This window comes from Syngnathoides biaculeatus, chromosome 5, assembly GCF_019802595.1.
Source record: "Syngnathoides biaculeatus isolate LvHL_M chromosome 5, ASM1980259v1, whole genome shotgun sequence".
Classification (NCBI taxonomy): Eukaryota; Metazoa; Chordata; class Actinopteri; order Syngnathiformes; family Syngnathidae; genus Syngnathoides; species Syngnathoides biaculeatus.
The window spans coordinates 4,025,297-4,049,340 of record NC_084644.1 but is presented as its reverse complement, the minus strand read 5'-3'; the positions used below and the strand labels follow the sequence as shown (position 1 = coordinate 4,049,340).

The window sequence follows — 24,044 nt, the reverse complement described above, 5'->3', positions numbered from 1 at the left end:
CTAACTCCAAGTGCCTTCATGTCTTCCCTCACAACATCCATCAACCTTTTCTTTAGTCTTCCTCCAACTCTTTTGCCTGGCAGCGCCATCATCAGCACCCTTCTACCAATAAACTCCCTCTCTCACCTCTGGACATGTCCAATCGATCGAAGTCTGCTCTCTCTCACCTCGTTTCCAAAACATCCAACTTTGGCGGTCCCTCTAATGAGCTCATTTCCAATCCTATCCAACCTGCTCACTCCAAGCGAGAACCTCAAGATCTAAATTTCTGCCACATCCAGTCCTGCTTCCTGTTGTTTCTTCAGTGCGACCGTCTCTAATCCGTACATCGTGGCCGGCCTCACAACTGTTTTATAAACTTTGCCCTTCATCCTAGCAGAGACTCTTCTGTCACATAGAACACCAGACACCTTCCGCCATCTGTTGCCACCCCGCTTGGACCAGTTTCTTCACTTCCTTACCACACTCACCATTGCTCTGTATTGTTGACCCCAAGTATTTGAAGTCGTCCACCCTTGCTATCTCTTCTCTTCTCTTGCGAGCATTGTACAAAAACAAAATCAGCGGTTGACCAGTGTCCCGCAACAGATTGAGTTTGATTTTGAATCTTTCACTCTATGGTCACTGTGAGATAGTTTAACAACTCATTGATTTTGACAGGGAATGAAACAATCTACAAAGGCTGCAGACATAATGTGCAGATTTAAAAAAAACATCATAAATATTGGACCTAGATAAAACCCATTTCTATGGACTGCTGACAGGTTGTGAATGGTCTTGAAGCTATTTCCAATTCGTGGGTCTTTGGGGCATTCCTGGGTTTTAAGGCATCCGCGATGGACTTGTGACAAGCTGAGTGATTTAGATTGTCACAGCCTTCTAAATTTAAACTTTTGGCAATTTTTACAGCTGATGTCAGGCTCAACGGTGGATCAATCTCAGTGCGTAAAAGTGACACAAAATCCCATAAATCCCCTTTGAAAGCAAAACAGCGTTGTAAATGATTCAAAGCTAGCCAGCTGAGGCAACACCACTTGATCCAAAGTGAGAGAAGAAATAATAACCGAGCTTCGCACAAGATCGGCTGAGTGACAGTCGTGTTACGACAAACAGAAAATATGTTTTTGGTCCCATTAGGCTTATTGTCTTTTCCGAAAGTGACGTTTCTTTAAAACGTGGCCATCATCAAAGCCGAAGGAAAGAAAAGTAAGGTGGGATCTGGAATGGAATTCGATGGCACACTGGGATTTTGGCCAAAGCCCAGTTGCGTATTTAAAGACCCGTTTGGGTTTTTACTAGCATATACTGGTTCTCAAGTTCTTTCTGTTCGTATTGTTGAGCAAACCATTAAACCTGATGCAAAATGATGGCTAAAAAAATCATTTAAAGGTAAATTTTTGCTGTGGCCTACCATCCCGGGTACCTGAACTAGAAAAGAATAGTTGATACTGACACAGTTAGAGTAGAGTAGATGCCTATGAGCAATACATCTGCAATGTAGTAAAAAAACAAATCAAAACTGTGATGTAAAATGAAGTCTATATGCTAATGCGACAGACTTTTATCGAAGCTGCAATCATTTGCCGCCGTATTTAAACCTTGTTTGCATCATCGTCAAGGGGATGTTTAAAAATCATCGTTTTCCATGACTGCAACTTTTCATCCTCGCATGAAGGATCGCAAACGAGCGGGTGGACACCGGCCGCTTCCAGGGCCACTCAAGCCTTCACTCCGTAACACCGCAAACCCTGACATTAAAATACAATAAACTATATTCTGCAGAATTGAAATACATGTCGGTTGAAGCAAAACAAACCACTCTGATGTTCTTTCCAGTGAGCGGACAGTTGCCTCAAGCTTGCGGCTGCTGAGGGTTTACGCACCTGTCCAATTCAACATGGGACGATCCGGTCTCACAGCTGCGCTCTTTCCCAGCATGCTCTCTGCTTCACACGATCGCCGCTCTGTGCCGTCGTGATCGTGGGTTACTTTAACCAGCTGTAGCCCGGTTTATAGTCAGTTACACGTGATTGGTCGCTTTGGTTTACTGTCCGCTATTCTAAGGCAATTCAAAACACATTGTAGACTGTTTTGCTGTTGGTGATTTGTAGGTAATCTGCTCTTCCGTCGGTGGTTGAATGAATAATATTGCTGATAAGTATCATCATTCCTTGAGTTTCCTTGATGTGCGCTATTATCTGTCAAATGTAGCCACCAACCTCGAAGCCTTGCAAGTGCCAATCAAAAAGAATGCGGGTTCTACGCCTCTTGTTACGAATCTGTGGCACTCTGGATAACTTTGAATACACTATATCAGAATGAAAAAGGTTGAATACACGGAAAACCCATTCATCGGCAAGAATATGTTCCAGACCCACGCACACACACACACTTTAAACCTTTTCAAGAATACTTTTGCCTTTTGTTTCTTTCATGTTGTAAACATATTTGAACGCGAATAATTGTGATCTTAAAATATGTCGTGAAATCTATTTGTACTGCAGTCCTGCCATACATGCATGGTACCTTTAAGAGGTGGGGCTTGTTGTGGTGGAATGTGACATCGGGGAGTCTGTGTGAGTGTCTCAGAGAGGTTCTGAGTGAAAGTACTCACTGTAATTGGCTGTTCCCTCGGGTTCAATATCGAACTGAAATATGCATCCGCGACTACGGCTTACAGCAAGTAGATATATTGTAAAAATGTACAGTACTATATTACTGTATAGTGAACAATGAACCCCGATATAGCATCGGAACACCGTAACAATTGAGACGATAAAAAAGCCCGGTTTCCACTCAGGGTTCAGTACAGCATCCACATTTCCAAAATAACCTACACGTACTGGCTGTCTTTTCTCTGGGCCTTCATTGGAGAACCGGTCACATTAGTATAAAACTGCTCTCTTGCCTACATGCCTGCAGTCTTACCTTGGAAACACAAGCCGGATCAAGATTTACCAATCCGAACCACTGAACTGAACTAAAGCGCTTGGCCGAACCGTGGCTAAAGTCATCCAAAATGCAGACAACCTTGTCAGCGGGTCAGTCTGCTCGTTCAGCACCATCCCGTCCTGCAAACAGCGAAAGAACTAAGAAGCCTCTTTGGAAGGAAATGTAGACATCTCTCTTCCCTTTGGACGGGTGAAGAAGAGTGCCGAGCGGCCTTTCAACTGGAACCAGATGGCTCCTTAAAACGTGCATGCCTTTGTCTGAGTGTGTCAGAACATGAGCATGTGATTGTCCTTGTTGATTGATTGTCCTGTTCTGTTGTTGTGGTCCCGGCCTTGTCCTGTATGTGAAACTGCATTTAAATAAAACATGGTTTTTTTTTCCCCGAGGATAAAATGTTTTTCTGTTCCAAGGACACAACAAGGAAAACAATCTTCTGTACTGCAGTTTGAAAAAAAGAAGCCAAAACCAAAGCCGTCGGGCGAACGGCCAAACGGACGGGATACAAAAACATTTGAGGGGAAAAAAGTGTGAGGTGAGTGATACGAGCGATCCCTCCACTGATTTGAGGATCAAGACTTGGTTCGGTCTCCCGTGGCTCTGAGATGTTGGCTGCCTTCGCGTTTCTCCTCTCTGGCACTAAACTGTTTGGGTTGGCCTCCCACGGCGACTGTAATCCCATTTTGGGTCTCTTGGAGAGAAGTGGAAGAGATAGGCCATTTCGTCTTCCACCGAGTCCCCGAGGTGACATGCGATATGTGTGTTTTGCACTGTACCGCTCTGGTCACACAGAAACAAGCGGGGAAATTTGATGAAACTAATTGATAAAGACCGCAAAAAAAAAAAAAAAAAAAAAAAGTTATCAACCTCACTTTTAAAGTCGCAGAAAATCCGTACAGGAATTGCCAAACAGAGATGCCAAATTATTCTCAAAATATTAAATTTGACTAATAAATGTTACTGTTGATTAATCCTAACTCAATCAAAACATCAGACGTTTTAAACTGCTCGTTTCGAATCTTCACAACCGGTGCCGTCTTTCAACGTGCCCACAAAATCAGCAAACTTCGCACCAGTTTGGCACCGTTCGTGGAAAACACAGAATCCTGGCCTCGAAAGTCAATTGCCTGACATTATCCTTAACCGGACTTTAAAACAAACCCTAACCTTAAAAACAAATCTTCACCCTCAGAGCGCTTTGAAGGAGCGCACCGTTGACGTCATCCGAAACGACTCCAAATTCCCTCACCAAAGTGGCTGAGAACTGAAATTGGTTGCATACAATCGTGCACATAAACAAACCATTAAAAAGCATGAAGAAGGCCACACTTGACGTTTATGCAAAGATGCTGATGGAAGATGCAAGGAAGCGTCCGTAAGATTTGTAGGGGAATAACAAAGAAAACGCACAGCTCGTTGAATTCCATTTTTAGTCTCATTGTCAACTGGAGTTTGCAGTTGTCAACACGAAGATCAAAACCATCAATTTGGCTAAACGATCGTCTGAAGAGCAACGCGAGTCATCGGTGGCCCCAATGAATCACGTCTTGAGCCGAGATTATGGAAGTGGTTGTAAAAGACAAGGCGGACAATCTACTGGGAATGTGCCGCCTCTGATTACGCTCGTCGCTCATCGCTCGGCATCGGCGCGTTGACAGATAAGGCCGCACTTAAACAAACGGACGACGGCGACGCATTTCGTGGGAGTAAAAAGCATCATCGGGAACGGGCGTGGGCAAAACATTTGTGCTCAACGGGCACATTAGATTATCTAAAAGCAACAGATGAGCCAGGTTGGTTGCATTTGACGGGGAAGGAAAATCGTTTATTTAACAGTAAGATAAGGACGGAATAATCACGCTGGGGTAGGCTGCAGCTCCCCACGACCCAGAACAGGATAATCAGGGTACCCGACGGTATTTATACCGCATATTTTTTTACGATAAATAAGACATTCGATGGGGAAAATCCATCCATTCAGAGCATCTTGAAACAAACAAGCACTCACGCTCACAATCACACCTACGGGCAATTTAGAGTCTCCAATGAACGGATGTTTTTGGGACGTGGGAGGACACCGGCGTGCCCGCAGATGGGGAAAAAGGAAGAGGAAATTAATATACACATCATATTTTACAAATTCTATGATATAATAACAAATATTACAGGATTTTAACTCAGTGGGATTGATTTTAAAAACAATAGTACACAATAGCACCACTTATTTAATATCTGTTTCGTGAACACATTGGTCTGTATAGTAGTAGAGCCACAATTTCTTCTAATTCTATGATCATCTGTTACTGGAACATAAATCTGGTGTCTGCATTTAAGAAATATGAAGCCCACATATGAACTCAGTTACAAATTAGGACCCCTTGTTCATTGTTGTGAATCTTCAATCTGTATTTTTTTAACCCTATTGAGCTGAACGTGTCACTTTGGTTACTTGGATGTTCGTTGGGATTCATTGGGGATGTGTTTTCGCTAAATATTTGCTGCCTTAAAAAACAACAACTCAAACTAAGGAAATTGTCCACCAAAGTAGACTTTCAAAAAGTCAAGTGTCAATTGACTGCAGCCTTAGTGGATCTATAAAAGGAAGTTGAATATATCATGAACTCCTAACGTGACCACTTTCCTCCCAGCACTGGCTTTGTTGGAAAGATGTCCGCCGGGTCCCCGCAGAGCCATTAATGTTGTCGCCGACTGTACATGGGCGCTAACGGTGGTGATTAGGTAAAGATGGATTAGGGCTTACTTTGTTTTACGACACACACAAGCACCAGGCTGGGTCCAAGCAGCTTGGAACAGCTGGCGGAAGGTGTCTGGTGTGTTATGTGACAGAAGCGTCTCTGCTAGGGTGAAGGGCAAAGTTTATAAAACAGTGGTGAGGCCGGCCATGATGTACGGATTAGAGACGGTGGCACTGAAGAAACAACAGGAAGCAGACCTGGAGGTGGCAGAAATGAAGATGGTGAGGAGTGAGCAGGTTGGATAGGATTAGAAATGAGCTCATTAGAGGGACGGCCAAAGTTGGATGTTTTGGAGACAAGGTGAGAGAGGGCACACTTCGATGGTTTGGACATGTCCACAGGTGAGAGAGTGAGTACATTGGTTGAAGGGTCCTGAGGATGGACCAAAGACCAAAGAAAAGGTTGATGGATGCTGTGAGGGAAGACATGAGGACAGTGGGTGTTAGTGAGGAAGATGCACGAGATAGGCTTAGATGGAAAAAGATGACACGCTGTGGCGACCCCTAACGGGACAAGCCGAAAGGAAAAGCAGAAGAAGGCTGGGTTCATTTTGTAGAAAGGCAAACACTCGTAAGTTTTGCACAATTTGGAAATCTGAACACAGTTGGGGGAAATACGCCTTTAAAATTGGGAGGAGGATTTAGTTGTGGATGGAAGCGTTCAAATAGTGCATGTGAGAGCAATCACATTTTATCAAGGCTTTTTAACTTAAAAAACAACAACAAGAACAAAATGTGTAGCTTCTTTTCAATGTGGATCAAGTCTCTTTATAGAAAGACGTAAAAAAATAAGTCTGTGATACGTCCTCGTCAGCAAAGACACGCTTGCTGATTTCATCAACAGTAAGAGCAGTGCACTGTTTTTAGTGAACCACGCCCTTCTGTTTTAGGAAAACAAAAACAAAAACAAAAAAAACTCAAGAAGGATCTCCTGTGTGGAGGCGTAAAATCACCTCGTAATGCTGCGCTTGTGGGGCTTCAGGGTAAACCCGCCCGTCAGATGAAATCAGGCTCAAACGTCTGGACAAGTTACAGTAACAGTGACCACCTTGGCTGGAAGGAGTACATCAGACGGCCTCACGGCCCGGGGGAGGGCGACAGGTGGTTGTCAACTTAAAAAGAAAGACGGCCATCATCCACTTAGGGAAGAGCGGCGAGTCTGTCTGCATCTCTGTGGGCTGCGCTTAAGCTCAGCCAGGCAACAGCAGGAGGACGCAATAAGGCTCTGCGAAGACACTTCGCGCTAGAAAACAGCCAACGGTATCCGCGTCAACATGTTCCTCATGACAATCGAGAGGCTAAACGATGTGGTTAAGCGCTAAATCAGGTTTGAGCTCAGTCACGACGCCGTCGCACAAAGGAAGCAACACACTCCACCGACGTGGCTTAAGTACAAAGGTTTGTGTGCTCGGAAATGAGGCAATCTCTCTCAAGCGGGTATTACCTTAATAAAAAGATTACCGATTAAAGGAGGAGCCTTTCAATTAATTTCACAATTAGCACTTGGGTTGTGATGAATTAAAGGTTAATCACTACAAAGTGATGCCATGCTAATTCCCTGCAAGCCTTGCAGTGGCCTTGTGCAAATATTAGCAATTATACAAGCTGAACGTTTCTCTTTCCTTGCCTTCATTTCTGCCTGCAATGTTATGGTCGTGTGTTTATATGTGTGCGTTTGTGTGTTTTCTTCCACGTGTTCCGTTGCTGACAGTGTGAACGGGCACCAAAATAACACCATTTAAATATAAATATAGAAAGTAAACACGTGGAAAGAATTAGTAAAACAGGACCACGTGCCAAAAACTGACTGATTTTATATCATTAAACGCTTAAGCATCTGCTGATATGTTCATTGCATGTGTGTGTGTGTACATGTCACAAGCAGGCAAGTCTGCATGTGTTTTCACTCAGCTCTTTGCGAGAGGTCCTGCTTATTATTCAGACACCGGGAGACCCAATAAAACAAAAGTGACAGAACACAGTAACCCTAAAAACACAAAATGTTTTCAATGTGTGCCATGCGCCCGCATGCGACTTCGCAGTGTGTCGCTGAAATGTTGGTAATTTGCACTCAAATCAAGATTGGGGCCGTTTCCCAAGAGCCGCCACTGTGCATTGTGTGCAACCCCAGTAAAAACGAGCGGCCGCTAATGGAGGCGGCGGTAATGGAAGCTCGTACCGCAGGGGCGACGCGGGCCAAATTTCACGATTGTGGAGTTTTAAATGCGCAGTTGAAGCTCGCGGTGTAAGTTTACGGTACTCACCGATGCAAGCGTGGACTCTGACTGACAGCTGCGTTCGAAGTATGAGGCTGTGTTTTCTGCCTCTCCTAGAAAAGACAAAAAAAGAGAGATAAGTGTACGTTCATTAAGACAGAAACAGAATGAATAAATCAAAATGTCACCACAGCTGTACTCGAAACTACTAATGAGAAAATGGAGCAAAGAACCGCTCGAAGGAGAATGTGAAAACAAAAAACAAAGATCGTATTCAAAGCTTTTATTTTCTCAGCTGCCGGACAACAAAAAAAAAAGAAGCGGGGAAGGCCGCACAACAAGGGGAAAAAGGTCTCCGCGGGTGAAAGTGAAGGATGGGAGCAGCCCGTGGGTCAACTCCGCCCCCCGCGTTAATGGAGACGCGCAAAGACTCGATCAACGACCTGTCAACGGCTCACAATGTCTGAGTGACAATCAAAGGAGAGCGATGCCAACAATGCACCGCGGAGCTTTTCAGTGCTCCACTAAAAAGCCTGCTGGCTGATTTATTTCTGAGCTTTCTCGTAAGTTGGGGATTCTGAAGTATAACGGGTTTAAAAAAAAAAAAAAAAAGGAGACTTCCATTGGTCAATGATAATTGATTTTTGCCTCCATTCATGTACAGTATTTCCCTATTCTTAATATATAGATTTAAAAACTATGAACAATTAAAAAATTATGTATCAAAAAAAAACAACTCGATGACAAAAACACAACATTGGAGTGATGATGTCAAAATCTACTGGTACGCACGTGGAGCAAAACTAGGTAAAAAAAATTAATCTGAAAGAATCAGTTTTTGTGTTTCAGTGCTGACTGCCGTTTTGGTTAGCAACAGACACATTTCAAACGGCTCAACAGTCGCCTCTTTCCTGATGGCGGAAGGGAAGCATCTGTTTGAGGATTCATTGGGTCATTGTCTATTACATCTGTGATTCCTAACCATTGAGAAATTATCCAATTTGACCAAACAAATGTCTGAATTTACAAATGAGTCACCGATGCTGTAGTGGTACACAAGCCCGACTTTGGTGCGGGCAGCATGAGATCGATTCCCGCTCGGTGATGGAGTCGATGTGTGCCCTGCGACTGACTGGCGATCAGTTCAGGTCGGAGCCCGTCTTTTGCCTGAAATTAGCGGGGATCAGCTCAAGCTTCGCCGTGACCCTTGTGAGGATAAACATCCGGGAAAATGGATGGATGAATTACAAATAATGTATCTCTCTCTATGGCGGAGTCTGAGGCAGAACATGAAAACAAAAATTCCATTCATAAAACTGTAAAAGTCTTGATTTCTTGCGAGCAAACTGAGATGAGCACATCATTGTTTCTGAACAGTATATACTTTTTTGTGATATTTCTGTGCTGCTGAGATCATTTTCTATCTTCTTCTTTTCCTTTCGGCTTGTCCCGTTAGAGGTCGCCACAGCGTGTCATTTTTTTCCATCTAAGTCCATCTCCTGCATCTTCCTCTCTAACATCAAATGCCCTCATGTCTTCCCTCACCACATCCATAAACCTTCTCTTTGGTCTTCCTCTCGCTCTTTTGCCCGGGAGCTCCATCCTCAGCATCCTTCTACCAATATACTCGCTCTCTCTCCTCTGGACATGTCCAAACCATCGAAGTCTGCTCTCTCGTACCTTGTCTCCAAAACCTCCAACTCTGGCTGTCCCTCTAATGAGCTCATTTCTAATCCTACCCAACCGAGAACCTCACCATTTTCATTTCTGCTACCTCCAGTTCTGCTTCCTGTTGTTTCTTCAGTGCCACCGTCTCTAATCCGTAAATCATGGCCGGCCTCACCTCCGTTTTATAAACTTTGCCCTTCATCCTTGCGTAGACTCTTCTGTCATATAGAACACCAGACACCTTCCGCCGGCTGTTCCACCCCGCTTGGACCCGTTTCCTCACTTCCTTACCACACTCCCCATTGCTCTGGATTGTTGACCCCAAGTAAAATCATCCACCCTCGCTATCTCAAGATCATTTTCTATGTGTCTAAAATTGCTTAATCATCCATCACTCTTGTACTACTTAACTGATGTAGGGTCACGGGGGCAGTAGATTTAGCAGGGATGCACAAACTTCCCTTTCCCTAGCCACTTGATGCAACTCTTCCAGGGGGATCCCGAGGTGTTCCCGGACAAGCCGAGAGACGTAGCTTTGACCGGTAGTTGAAGTCCATCAGTGAGACTCAAACGGCAGCGGGCCCGACAGTCGAAAAAGGGCAAATCCCAGTACTGCCCTGCCCTACACAAGAATTATTACTGCTCAGCACATCCAAGCTGACATCTTTCCTGCTGGAAACAGTGGGAGACTGGACGCGGCGTGCATACAAGCAGATTACCCAGCGGGGGACGTCCGCATCGCGCTGCCGTTTAGCAAATATAATAGCCGGTAACAGGCAGATGCGAGACGGGAGCAACATCTGTCAACACGGCTGGCCAGACGAGACGCCAAACGGGGAACTTTAATCCAAAAGGGTAACCAGAACCCTTAAGTCGCGAATGTCTGCTTTCTGTCGGCTTAACTGCAACCGTATCCCTTTGCTGCACCTGAGGCTGTACAGGCCAGCGTGCTCATTATGAAATTAAACAAACATGTGTGAAATATAAGCGAGGCCCACCCCTTCCCCAATCAAATATGAAAGCCGGGCACTACAACAAAGAATATGACATTCGACTGGAGGTGAAACTTAAAGCTGCTGAAGTTATCCTTGGGATGAACTTCACGTGGTACCTAATAAAGTTTATGGTTCTCGATTCAATATTCCTGAATAGGAATGCCAGGTGATTGCTCATCATGCCAAGTCAGAGTCCAATTAAAAATAGGTTCTGCTTTTGAGAGGTCGCCAGAAGCTGAAATAGTTTCAACTCCAGCCATCTGTTTTTCAGCATTGTCCCAAAAGAAGTAAAAGAAGAATTAGATGGTTAGCATTATCACGACTCATTTGACAGTAACATGAAATTACTCGAGTCTGCTTGAATTGCGTGGAGGATGTTTAGCGCGAACTACTGTGTGGACATAAGGAGCTCGTTAAAAGAAAAGTTTGTCTTGAAAAGAACGGCGCGGCAATGGCGCTTTGACAATTCTGGTAGCGTGTAATCATTCTGCAAATGACTTACCAGGAATCCGGAGGGACAGTTTACACAGTGGACAAAACGCCTCTTAAACCATTGACCAGACTTGCATATTTGTGAACACACACGCACAAACAAAATAATGACGACGGTGTACTGCGTTGTTAACGATCCTCTTAAACAGCTCTGCACACAAAACAGCCAAGTAGTATTTTATTTCCCCCCCTTGTGTTTCAGTTTCACGACGGTATATTAATTCTCCCTCTCACAACTTGTCCAAGTGGGTCAAGATAGAATGAAAAACATTAAAAACAGAGCACTCTAATAAAGACAAGACAAGAAACCTGCAGCCTTCAACAAGAACCATTCGATCTCAATCATCTTGACACGTAACATCTTATCCAAAATGTCCCAAATCCTCAATGATTCCAAGATTGACAAGTAAAGGCACAACACGTATATGTCGCCAAGTCGTCACCTGCGACATGCAGTTTCTTTGCTGAGACACTTTCCTGGCAGTTTGAGCCCAGTTGAAACAAGAGGGCGTAGCAACTGTGTGCCAGGGCCCAGGGTAGACCGGTGTTGGTAATTTGGTGGACCAGTGCACTCCTGCATATAACCTTACGGCCATGCTACGCTGAGAAGATCCCGTTTGGCCCTGGTTAGTGCTTGGATGTGAGACCACCGATAATACCAGGTGATGTAAACTTCTCCATCCATCCATTATCTACCGCTTTTCCGGGTTAGGGTCGCGGGGGAAGTAGCTTCAGCAGGGATACCCAGACTTCCCTTTCCCCAGCCACTTCTTCCAGCTCTTCCGGAGGCATTACCAAGCTAGCCGAGAGACGTGGTCTCTCCAGTGTGTCCTGGGTCGTCCTTGGGGTCTCTTTCCGGTGGGATATGCCCGGAGCACCTTACCAGGGAGGCGTCCAGGAGGCTTAGCTCCCTCTCTACCACAACTGACTGACACAAAGTCTGCATCAATGCAGACGCTGCACAAATCCGTCTGTCGATCTCCCGCTCTATTCCAGGAGTGCACTTTTCTTCTTTTCATTCAGCTTTCTCTCCCCAACTAAATCGCAGAGGGGCTGCGCCACGAAAGGCATCCGGCGTAAAAACTGTGCCAAACAAATATGCATTCAACGGGACAACCTGAAAGGAAAAGAAAAATAAGTGCACTCCTAAAACTATGCACAGCACTTCAACATGAGCAAACGTGAGCCTTCGTCAGATTTATCACAGCTAAAACTGGGAAAAAAAAAAAAAAAAAAGGTTCGATTCATTAGCAGCAAAGTAATGTTATGCTAATGCTATATAAGCAGCAGGATTAGATCCTACGATCAGTGTACTTCTTCTGCCCGTTACCTCAAGCAAGAACAAGTCAAATTAATTCGCTAACTCAGAAAAGTTGCAGCAATGCAGTAAGAGTCACCATGAAATTATGATCATCTGACGGGAGTGGGAGAGCTCCTTAAAAAAAATGGGTTCAATTCCTTCCAGAAATAAAAAATTCGTCACCATTCAATATCAGAGCAGACTTTGATCGATGACTTCATGGAAAGGTAAGACTCAGAAAAGATCATCTGGTCGCAAAACAACCATCACACACACAGCCGTGGCTCAGCCTGAGAACGACGGTCGCCAAGAATGGGACTCAATTTAAGAAGAACAGCCAGATCCATAATTCCCACCGAAGACTGGACTATACGGTCCATTTTTAAACTTAAAGAGGCACCGCATCGGTGATGGGCCGCAGCATTTACGAGACTCAATCTTCTATAGCTGAGCTTCACGCGCTGGTGTGGAAGTGATTACGGGCCCGTAAGATCTCGTGAGATTGATACACACCCCCCCACCCCCCCCACCCCCGCTCGGTCGGGAGGACACCCGAGGTATGACACAGGCGCCCCTGGAATGTAACCTGTCATTAATATCAATTACAGTTGCATTCAAAGGCCGACAACATTACGGGGGGAAAAATAAAAAAAACGTTTGCTAGTTACCTTTGCTCGTTAGTGCAGTGGTGCTGTACCAAGGTCAACATGTAGGACTTGGCATCCACAAAAAAATGCGGTCAACGCCAACTACTTTGGACTCCTTCAGTTTGTTTTTAAAAATGAGACTTGTAAAAGCGAAAAGGCCTCATCAGATGTAATCGTCGTCAAATCAACAACACAACCGTGGAGGGCGGGTGGTGGTGGGGGGCACTCTTGCACATATCATTGCCATAAAAAGCCAGGAGGTCTACTATGCCCTATTTTTACACAATAATTGGCCGGCCACCTTCTCCCCGCGCGCCTCACCACCTCCCGCCGCCTCAGACAACACAGTGTGGGTTTAATGACACACATCATGCCAAGCTTGTGCCAGCTGGCAAGAGCGCCCAACGCCTTGGCAGGCTGGATCTTTTTAACCTCACAGCTCTGCCCGTAAGCTCCAAACCATTTCACGTTGCTTGAAATTGGGGAAAGACACCCGGCCCAACACAAAAAGCCGAGAGCTGGAGAGCGGCATCTGAATTCCGCTTAAGGTAAATAAATCCTGCGCGTGTTTGCGGTCCAGCCGACCGGGACGCTTTTGGATTGTGATCCTCTCTATAAGTGGAGACGTCGACACGATCCAAAGCGCATAAAACATATGGTATTGATTAAGAAAAAAATAAAAAAATGGCAAAAATTATGAAGTTTTCCCTTCATCATCCAGGTCTAGAAAGTATGTGGAAAAAACTTATTAGATGGCGGGAGTTGCACAGTGGAGTCGCTTCCAATGAGAACATTGAGCTAACTGAATTGCGATGAGGGCCGTAAACTCATCAAACGTGTCCACACCTCATAAGCGGTCGCGATCACGTCACCGTTGACCCGCGGCCAGAGTTTTCATTGGACGTCGACTAGCTTAACGGTCTCGTTTCTTTACCCTGATAAAGAAAAAGTATGCAAACATAACATGGACTGCGTTTCATTCCAAGTACTCAATTTGGGAGATTTCGAGGTTACGAAGAAGAATACACCATCGTGCAGCAAAAGAGCATAATCTATGGAAGTAAATATGTGAAACCAGGATTTGAATTTGAAATGTAAAGTTTGATGTACTTCAGTGTAGCCTTTCAATGTTAACAATTCGCTGTCTGAAATTCACCGTCTGTGCCAGCAGGCAGGGTTACTTCAGGTCAGAACCGAAGAGCCAGCCAATCCAGTCACGCTTTCTTCGTATGTGACGTCACATGACTAAGAAAGTGCGATTGGCTGAGTGTTCGGGTCTGACCTGAAGTAACCCTGCCTGGGGGTACAGTCGGGGAATTTTAGCCATTTGAATTGTTAACATTGAAAAGTTACACTGAAATACATCTATTCAAAATGTGATCGCTTTACATTTCAAATTCAAATCCTGGTGGCCCATATTTACTTCCATAGTAATCAATCTTTTTCGTTTGATTATTATTATTTTTTTTTTTTTTACTAAGGGCGAAGCGATGTCTCTCACACAAATAATGTAATTGTAACATTTTAAAGTTACAGACAGCAAAGAAAATAAGAACATGTTGTCAAGGGGCATAAGGAGGCGGGTTCGGTCAAACGTGTAGAAAAGAAAGTACTACACGGTATTGCTGAAGTCTGGCAGTAGCAAGAGAATTTCACCCGTGTTTAGCTTCCATGTGACGACATTCGCCTTTCCGTGTGTGTGCGTCATACAAAGAGAAGGGCGACTACTTGTTTATTGGTTGTTAAGTTCACGTTAATGTGTGCGGTATTGTGGGATGCTTCGTGCTTGTGCGCGCAATGTCAAGTTACCTACTCCCATCTCCACTATACAATCCCATGAAAATGTATCTACACATTGTGCAAATATCTTTTCTTGTCACCGTGTGCTACCATCTGTCTTGTTATAATGTTTTACTTTAAAGGTCAAGTGTCATGCCTATAAACATTCTAAAATAAATATTGTCATGAAAAATTCATATCACAGTACTCACTTCGATGTCCATACGAAAAAATAAATATGGGCGGAGAGCGCGTCATCCATGCGCAAAGTTGCGGAAGTCTAATTCGACATCCCAGTGGTAGCCATATTGCCTGCAACCTCTGTTCATTACGTCACATCGGGACATTCGCCTTTGAAAACACGCCGTGCCACCAACTATGGGACACGGAACCTCTTTTCAAAAGAAGAGAACATCTCACAATCGAGTGAAGTGACCGGGGCAATTGTTTCAAGCCATATTTAGATGACATGCGGATCACTTCTGACTTACAGCAGACTACCAGAGAGTATGTATGAGCCAGCCCGGCTGAAGCCGTGCCTCTAACACGAAGGAACAAAGAGCAGGTAAAACTAGTAGAAACATACGAGACCGCTTGAGTGGGCGTCTGCTACTAACGTCACTTCCTGCTTCTTCTCGAAAACAAATCCCTCGAGAGGATTTTCATGCCGTGAGTGACAAAAAGCAACGTACGTCAAAATCATGTTGCGTGGTGAAAAAAACGGATGGGTCCATTCCGGCTGCCTTTTTTTTTTTTTTTCCATTAAGAACATACTAAAAATCATGCATTTCATGAGAGCAGATCTTTAAGTTTATGCATAATCTTTATTGTTGAATACAAAGTCACCGCAGTTAATGAAAGTTTTATGAAGAGAACCGTTTGACCCGGGGCAAAATTGTTTTGGAATCCACACAAGTTGGAGGCGAACAACTAACGGCTTGTTGGCCTGTAACGCCGAGGTTCACCAGCACAAAATGATTTAGGGTCAAACTCTCCAAAGACTCTGTAGAGGATTAGCAGTACTGTATAAACAAAATGTCTGGAATATTTAGGAAAAAAGTTTGCTTATTAATATTGAAGGGGGGAGGGGGGGGGGACACATTCATCTCGAAACAGTATTTTTCCAAAAGAGAAGCGATGAAAGACTTTTGGAAACTCTTGCGGCGGTATCAGACTCACCCTTCAACTCTTTGACACCCGAGGTTAGTTTTGGATAGGTGAGCTCGATTTGCCGAGTTTCACGACGAAGGATTGTTTTCCTACGTCGAACAAATTGTGTAATACCGTCAAGACGCCGCCGCACCAAAACCACATTGAAGCACCGCGACGAGAGGGAAAACACGCACACAGACACAGACAAAGGAAATGCTCTTACCCTCCTTCCTCTTGAAATCCGTCCAGTTCATCTTTCTGCTCTGCCAGCGTGGACTCCAAGTCCAGATAGCTCCCATTATGAGACAACTGAAGAGCGCAGTCGTCGGGCTACGGCGGAGGAACACAAACATTCGTCAGGATAATGGCCTTATCATGCGCTCGGACGACAAGAAATGGCGACCCGGACTTCATTCGGATCAGCGTCCCGCCAGCGGCGGCTGGTTACATGAAATACATACAGTACTTCAAATTCTTACAGCTGGTATTTTTTTTTTCCAGTTTTATTGCTTTATGGTTTTTCCAGATGCACTGCACTGTCTCTAAAAGTAAACCTGCGTAAATTGTTATTACGGGTGCAGTCGGTTTATGACCGATCCCCCAAATTTGTCTCTATGAGTGGTAAAACCACAAAAAATACTAATTGACGTCATAATATCATTGTTTACTAATATTAAACAATCCAATGGAACCCAGTACATACTGCAGTAAATAAGCGGGTCTCCTTGTGCGGCATAACGACACAGTCATACTTCTCCTGAATCGCCCGACGCGGTTCATTGGCCGGCGTTTACGACCTTCAACCCACGCACGTCGGGCCTCAAGACTCCCGTAAACCGAAGACCCCACGCAAATGTGCAACTCGGCGTGAGTCCAACTTTGAACATTTCTTGTAGATCATTGACAAATGTTCCAACTCGAATCTCTCGGCTAATTTGACGAAGTAACGACTGGCGCGAGGCGCAAAGCGCGCCCGAGCGCAGCGTCTGCTGTCTCTATCGAGGCCGCTGATGACATTTTCAAATGTTTGCTATCTGGCTCTTCGTCCGCCTCCCGTCTTGCCGAATTATGTCATTGACTTCTCGCCGTCACCAGTCGTAGCGCCCGCGGTGCACTGATCACGTGATCACCATGTCAAGTATTTGAGGCAGGTTTACGTCCGGGCTCCCGCCGATTTCCGGAGGGACCGCTTGTCGGCTCCTGTCAGCACTTAACAATGACGCATTAGGGAGCAGCCTGGCACTGGGTTTTCGCTTCTCTCTAGTCTTGCTGGTCATGTAAAAAGGGGTCCCGTAGAGGTGCTGTGATTTGTCAGGTCCCTTCGGGGTTTTCAACAATCGTTTGCAGTGTCCAAAACAAATGGCTCAGGTGGCCTTCAAATTAACCTCCAGTTATCCAAGATCTGCACATGATGATCCATTACGAGATGGCCCGAAAATCATCCAGTACAAAACTCAAAATATGACCAACAATAAGCATCTTATTTCTAGTCAAAATTCATTCGATTTGTCTTAAAATAGGCGGCACTGTGGATCAGCCGGTAAAGCGTCAGCCTCACAGTTCTGAGGACCCGGGTTTGATCCCGGCCCCGCACTGTGTAGAGTGTGCATGTTCTCCCCGTCCCTGCGTGGGTTTTCTCCGGGCACTCCGGTTTCCTCCCACATGCCGAAAACAAGCAACATTAATTGAACACTCTAAATTGGCCCAAGGCGTGATTGTGAGTGTGACTGTTTGTCTCCATGTGCCCTGCGATTGGCTGGTTGAGGGTGTACCGTAACCTCCTGCCCGTTGACAGCTGGGATAGGCTCCAATATTCCCCGCGACCCTCGTGAGGATAAGCGGCAAAGAAAATTAATGGATGGGTAGTGTTAAAATAAGTCATCACTTAGAAATAAGCAGAGAAAATGACATTGTAATGAGAAAAAAAAATACTACAAACTGTTTTTTATTTGTCTTATTCAAAGTAAAAAAAAAAGCTTGAAACGAGAGAATTGTTACATCAAATAAAAAAAATTGATTAGTTTGGACTCGAAGAAAGACAAATGTTCTTGGTCAGATTGAGTTTTTGCAGTCTCCAAAGAAAGAAACTTTTTTTTTTTTTTTTTAAAGCACCATCCTGTGTGACGTCACGTAAGCAAAGCGTGTGAGACTCCGCCTCCTGGTATCCAAAAGTGTACTTTTCTCTTATTGATGTTTTTTTTGTGACGCCACCACAAAAGGAGAGCAGTGAGGGCAACTTCAGTTTGACGAGACCCACAAAACCATAAAAAGAGACGCATAATATGAGCAATGCAAATACAGTCGTTTTTTTTTTATATTCAATATTAAATACACAGAGAAATTAATATGGCAGGCCTTCCTGTGTGACATTTGTGTACACTTTTTTCCTCAAGGTACACTTGAGAAGTTGAAAGCGACTTTCGCCGCCAAATTCTTACTCCGCCAAGCGGATCTCCGAGGGCGCGCCCATGGTGCGCCGAAACACCCAACTTGGCACGGACCGGGTTGCCAGGTTGGCACGAAAATCAGGATACGGCAGATTTTGCGCCCTGCCGCAGATATGCCATTTATGAAAATAGATTTGACCAGTTATTTGCAGTTCTGAAGCAATAATCAGTTTCCTCTTAGATATGATTAATTGAGCTCTGTGGGAAAGGAAATGACATTCGGTGATATGATACATTCAAGGAAGCGTGTCCTTGAAAAGGAAACTATTGAATACACCCGTTTAGAACAGTTTAAAGCGCTCTGTGATGAGCCTGAAGACAGAATAAACATATGCACAGTACTTTAATCCTATTACCAGTGCGGGGGTGACAATCGTATTACGATTACTGTTCCTACCCCGAAGTGACTCGTGTAAATTGAAAGAGGCAAGACCGAGCGAAGGTAAGCCAGGCCGGCTACGCCGAACTCAGACAGACGAGGCCTTGAAAGCGCTTCTCCAGACGGCAAATTACAGACCAGCGCGTCCAGACGTACACGCCAAAATTGGGCTGACCATTTATTTAAAGTCCCGCGCGAGACGAACTCGCCTTCGGTGTAAATGTTAGTGACAGTCACCCAAAATGAGTCAGACGCCTAAATGTGGAGAATACTTTTGCCATCAAGTCACGAGCAGGTAACAAAAATAAAATAAAATAAAAATAATAATACATTGGATCCGTGTACCCTGCGATTGGCTGGCAACCAGTTCGCGGTGTACCCTGCCTACTGCCCGATGACAGCTGGGATGGGCGCCAGCACTCCCGTGACCCTCGTTAGGATAAGCAGATTAAAAAAATGGATGGATGGATGGATGGCCTAATTGTAGCACTCAACTCATTTCAAAGTGTTTCCCTGCACACAAATGCCACCAAAAGCACCACAAAGGAATATAATGAATGAATATGCGGAGGTCGACAGTATACACATACATCCATTTTCTTAGCCGCTTATCCTCACAAGAGTTGCGGAAGTGCTGGAGCTCAATGGGCAAGAGGCGGGGTACACCCTGAACTGGTCGCCAGCCAATCGCAGGGTGCATAGAAACAAACAGTCGCACTAACAATCACACCTATGGGCAATTTAGAGTGTCCAATGAATGTTGCATGTTTTTGAGACGTGGGAAGAAACCGGAGCGCCCGGAGAAAACCAACGCATGGACGGGGAGAACATGCGAACTCCGCACAGGCGGGGCCAGGATCGAACGCTGGACCTTAGAACTGTGAGGCCAACACTTTCCAGCTGATGCACCGTGCCGCCCTGCATACACACGTTTGATGCTTTTTTTTCCCACGGTGCCCACGGTGACTCGCACGTCGACACCAAACTTTGGACGGTTCGGTGTTTGAATCTCCTCCAGCTGCGACCTTTTCATTTTTGGAAATTGAAAGTTCGCCTTGTGTTTACGTGGGCTTCTTCACACATTCCACAAAAAAAAAAAAAAACACAAAAAAACCATGTGATTATCTGGCGTTGCCACTGGAAATGATCCAATTTCACTTCAAAAATCCTCCTTATCAATTTATTTCCAATAATGTATTTTTAGCTATCTGTCTTTGCCAGCATCAACATTGCAGATAATGAAATGCTCCACCACTGAACGGCATATGGTGCAATTTACTGTACCTCGGTCTCTACTTTTGGCATTGTATAACAGAACATACAGCACATTGCACTAGACCAGACCATAATTCGCAGATCATCTAGAGAAATGGCCACTAAAGACGTCAAAAGTGCTTTTTACGGCACACGGCAGATAATATTTTGCCATTTGAACTAAAAACACGAAATGACAAATCGGCTTTACACCATCAGGATGTTTAGGTCTCTTTAAATGACCTATTCATATATTATACTGTACATACTTGTGTACCTAATTGTGCAGAAAAATACACAGTTACCGAAAATAATGTATCATTGTTCATGTAAATGTGCCAGTGAGGCACAATGACAGACAGAACAATTTAACAGTCTTTTATGAAATGGCAGTCAGTTCATAAAGCACTTAATGGATCTATTTTTTTGTCACGTTTTTGTTTGTTGGTGTACTGTGAGCTTTTTTAATTGTAAAGTACGTGTCTTGGCTCCAAAACGGTCGGAATTCGCTGTTCTGATCTGATCAGGTCATGTATTCAACAGGATTGCAGCACGTTTACACACAACTGCCAGCCCTAGCACTAGCTTGCTAGGCTACATTTCTTTCATTAATCTGTCTTTGTGTCAGCGTCTACGTGTAGACAGATATGCAAAAATCCAAGACTGGCGCTATCACATCAAGGGCAGTGGAGGTTTTTCTTAGCCGTCCCGCCGCAGGATTTGAACCCATCTATGATGGCCCCGTGTCGTGACCGAGTCCAGAGAGGGGAACCACAAGTTGTGCACTCTCACACTGAGCCTTAGCCACTCCCTTCAACCACCATACTGTGGTCCGCTGACCATGCAAGCAGTTAAGGCAGAAAAAGACTAAAAATAAACACGATGCAATTTATAATTGAACCGTGCTATCTGCCTCCAATGCACAATGTATCTGCATAACGCGTGCATTACAAAGAATCCAGAAACTAGTCCTAACCCGCCAAACTGTAATTCACAACTTTCGTAGAATGCAAAGCTTGCCGTACTTTCATTTTTGTGACTTGACCGAAAGGCAATTGCTTGAAAATGTCACGTTGATGACCAACTCCAAGAGAAATCGAGACTGCAAGAGAAACTACTGCAGGATTCCTGTGCTGAGAAATCGCAGTCCAGACTGCGCAACCGCAAATGCGCATGATAATGTGTAAACGTATTTGAAGGTCCTTTGACAGGCACCGAGAGGGAACCTGTATTTTACGACATTTCACATAACTTCTCATTATGGGACTCTGTAATTTCTCGTGGAAGAAAAATGCAGGAAAACAACGAGTCCAGATTGAAATTGGCGAAAGTGCATCTTCGAAGCCTGAGCAAGATTTTCCCCCTTACTTGGACTCGCTCTGCAAACCAAATCCAAGGCCACAAAGTCGCTCACTGGAAGGAACCAAAAGAGAAAGAGAGGAAGAGGAAAGCCTTTGAAAGCTCAATTGATTTTTATACATAATGGTTGATTTGGAACGAGTCCATCAGCCATAGAAGGGAAAACTGGACGCACGTATAGCCATTCAAGACAATATATGAATTATTACGAGAAACTGATGATTACTTAGTCCAGTGGTGCACACTAGGAAGCCGTTTTAGGGTCCACGTAGCGAAAAAATACAACCCGACTGCTGTATTACACCCCTACTGCATTAAATATAGAATGAGCTGCTGAAAATTGTCCGGTGACTTCAATCTGTCGGCGGACCTCAGGCATCTGCAAACCATCATTTCTTCATTTTTAATTGATATTTGACAGTGCAGCCAGGTTTCGTAGCGTCGTCATGGACACACATGCGCATATTGCATGTGCAACTCCCTGGGCATCATGCGCTAGATGCGGACTATTTATAAGTAAGCAGAATCCAAAGACAACAGATTGCTCTGTCGCAGGGGGGGCAATCCTGCACTCCGGGACTTCTCCAGATCTCCAAGGTGTCATCTGGTTGCTTAGACGTGTGTTGCGATCGAATAAGACCTGATACAAACAACTGGCTATAAAAAGAAAAAAAAAAAACAAAAACATCCATAGTACTGCATTGTTCTAGTTTTGCATGTGTTATGTGGTTAAATACTTCTCTGACATTTTTAAAGAAAAACTGAGCAGTACTAGAGAGCCAGACCTGCTTATGTGGGTAAATACAGCACGTCTTTCTGCTGAGTGTGATAAAATCATCCATCCATTTTCTTTGCCGCTTATCCTCATGAGGATCGCAGGGAGTGCTGGAGCCTATCCCAGCTGTCAACAGGCAGGAGGCGGGGTTACACCTTGAACTGGTTGCCAGCCAATCGCGGGGCACATGGAGACAAACAGCCGCACTCACAATCACACCTAGGGGCAATTTAGTGTCCAATTAATGTTGCATGTTTTTTGGAATGTGAGAGGAAACCAGAGTGCCCGGAGGAAACCCACGCAGGCACGGGGAGAACATGCAAACTCCACACACGAACCCGGGTCCTCAGAACTGCGAGGCCGACGCTTTACCAACTGCTCCACTGTTGCGCCGTGATAAAATCAGTGAGGGTTAAAAAAAAAAAAAAAAAAAAGCTTTCGTGAGCTCTTGTTGATTTTAATTATTCCCTCTTGCAGACTGCATAGGTTATCTCCTCAAAGTGAGTGGGCTGCGGAAGGAGCCTTGTGGTTCTCCAATGCATCCCGAGGATTCAGTTGCACATCTTATCTTGGAATATCCCCAAATATATGAAAATACACACTTTGGGTGGTTGTCTTTTGCTACTTTTGGGGCGAAACATTTCTGTAACTGTACACGGCATAAAATGTACAATGTTGCACAATGCGGGGGAGATTAACTGTATTCATTTACTCCATTGGGGTCCATGGATTATCCGTGTCTTTAATTTCATTTTACAGTAAAGCTGCATACAGTACATCCATCCATGTCTGTAGAGTTTTCAACTAAATGAATGCGTGTGGTTGGAATGCAAGAGGCAGCCCACGCAAACGCCACACATGACAGATTTCAACCCACAACCCCAGAACTGCACGTGTCTAAAACAATACTTTGAAATAAAACTGATGCATGCCAATATAAGACAATGAATGCTCCTTTATTATTATTATTATTATTTTTTTTGAATCAGGTCAAACGGGGATTAACGTGGTTAAACATGAGCAGATGCTTCCTCCGCTCAGCCAAATTATTCGCAATCCACATTCAAATCACAAACAGCTACAAAGTGGCCTTGTTAAGTGGTTGTAAGGTATACGGCACTCACTCATTCATGCATGCATCTCGTCTTCAAATGCATGTCAGCATCCAGCATCTTCCAAATTAAAGGCTGCTTGCTCCATGCTGTGCAGGATTTGTTGTTGGCAACCAAGTTGGCTCATTAATAATGTTCACGTGCGGAGGGGCGAGCAGGTGAAGCGCGAAGCGACGCGGTCAACGTACCTTGTGGGGGGCTCCGAGCAGCTTGTGCACGCCGGCTATCTGATTGATGAGGGGGATGTCTTCCCTGAACGTGTACACCGGGGGTCTGCTGGGCTCCGGGAAGTTGGTGCTGTTGAACGGATCCGTATCGTCTAAGAACTGCACCCTGCACACGAACGCGGCCATGGCGTGTCCTCCATGCAAGGCCGGCTGATGGGGGGGAGGCGGGTGGGATCAGAACTGCGGACGCCTCTTCGACAGAGCCTCCGGCGCAGGTTCCTCCGCGGCTGAGTCTCGCTATCCGAACCGGAGCGTCTCCATGCGGGACAGCCAGCAGCGCCTGCAGCGTAAACCGCGATGGCAAACCAGATGCACCGAACCGGTCCAACAAAGTCAAGATCCGGGACTGCCTCTGTGCGTGCGCGTGTTTCCTACGCGGCATCCAGGAGCATTGTGGTGCTGAAGCACTGAGCCGATGAGGACCGCACTTCTGGTGTTTGCCCGGAGAGAACGACGATGCGCCAGCCAAACACAAAGTGCAAGCACGAGAACGCGCCTCCTGTTGCCAGCGCGGCGGCGGCGCTCCCTAGTGGCCATG

The 24,044-nt window shown here is 45.0% G+C and overlaps 1 protein-coding gene across 2 annotated transcripts in view; it reads right to left on the bottom strand.

Annotated features, from left to right (window-relative positions):
- fhod3b (formin homology 2 domain containing 3b) overlaps positions 1 to 24,036 on the bottom strand; it is a 101,558-nt gene extending 77,522 nt beyond the window's left edge. The window contains exons 1-3 of one of the 2 annotated variants that reach the window (XM_061819012.1): positions 23,468 to 24,036; positions 16,177 to 16,283; positions 7,969 to 8,033 (exon numbers count right to left, since the gene is read on the bottom strand). In XM_061819012.1, the coding sequence (XP_061674996.1) occupies positions 7,969 to 8,033; positions 16,177 to 16,283; positions 23,468 to 23,632 (337 nt within the window). In that variant the 5' untranslated portion in view covers positions 23,633 to 24,036. The remainder of the gene's footprint in view (positions 1 to 7,968; positions 8,034 to 16,176; positions 16,284 to 23,467) is intronic. The other variant, XM_061819011.1, reaches the window with a different exon arrangement.
- Positions 24,037 to 24,044: the final 8 nt, after the last annotated feature.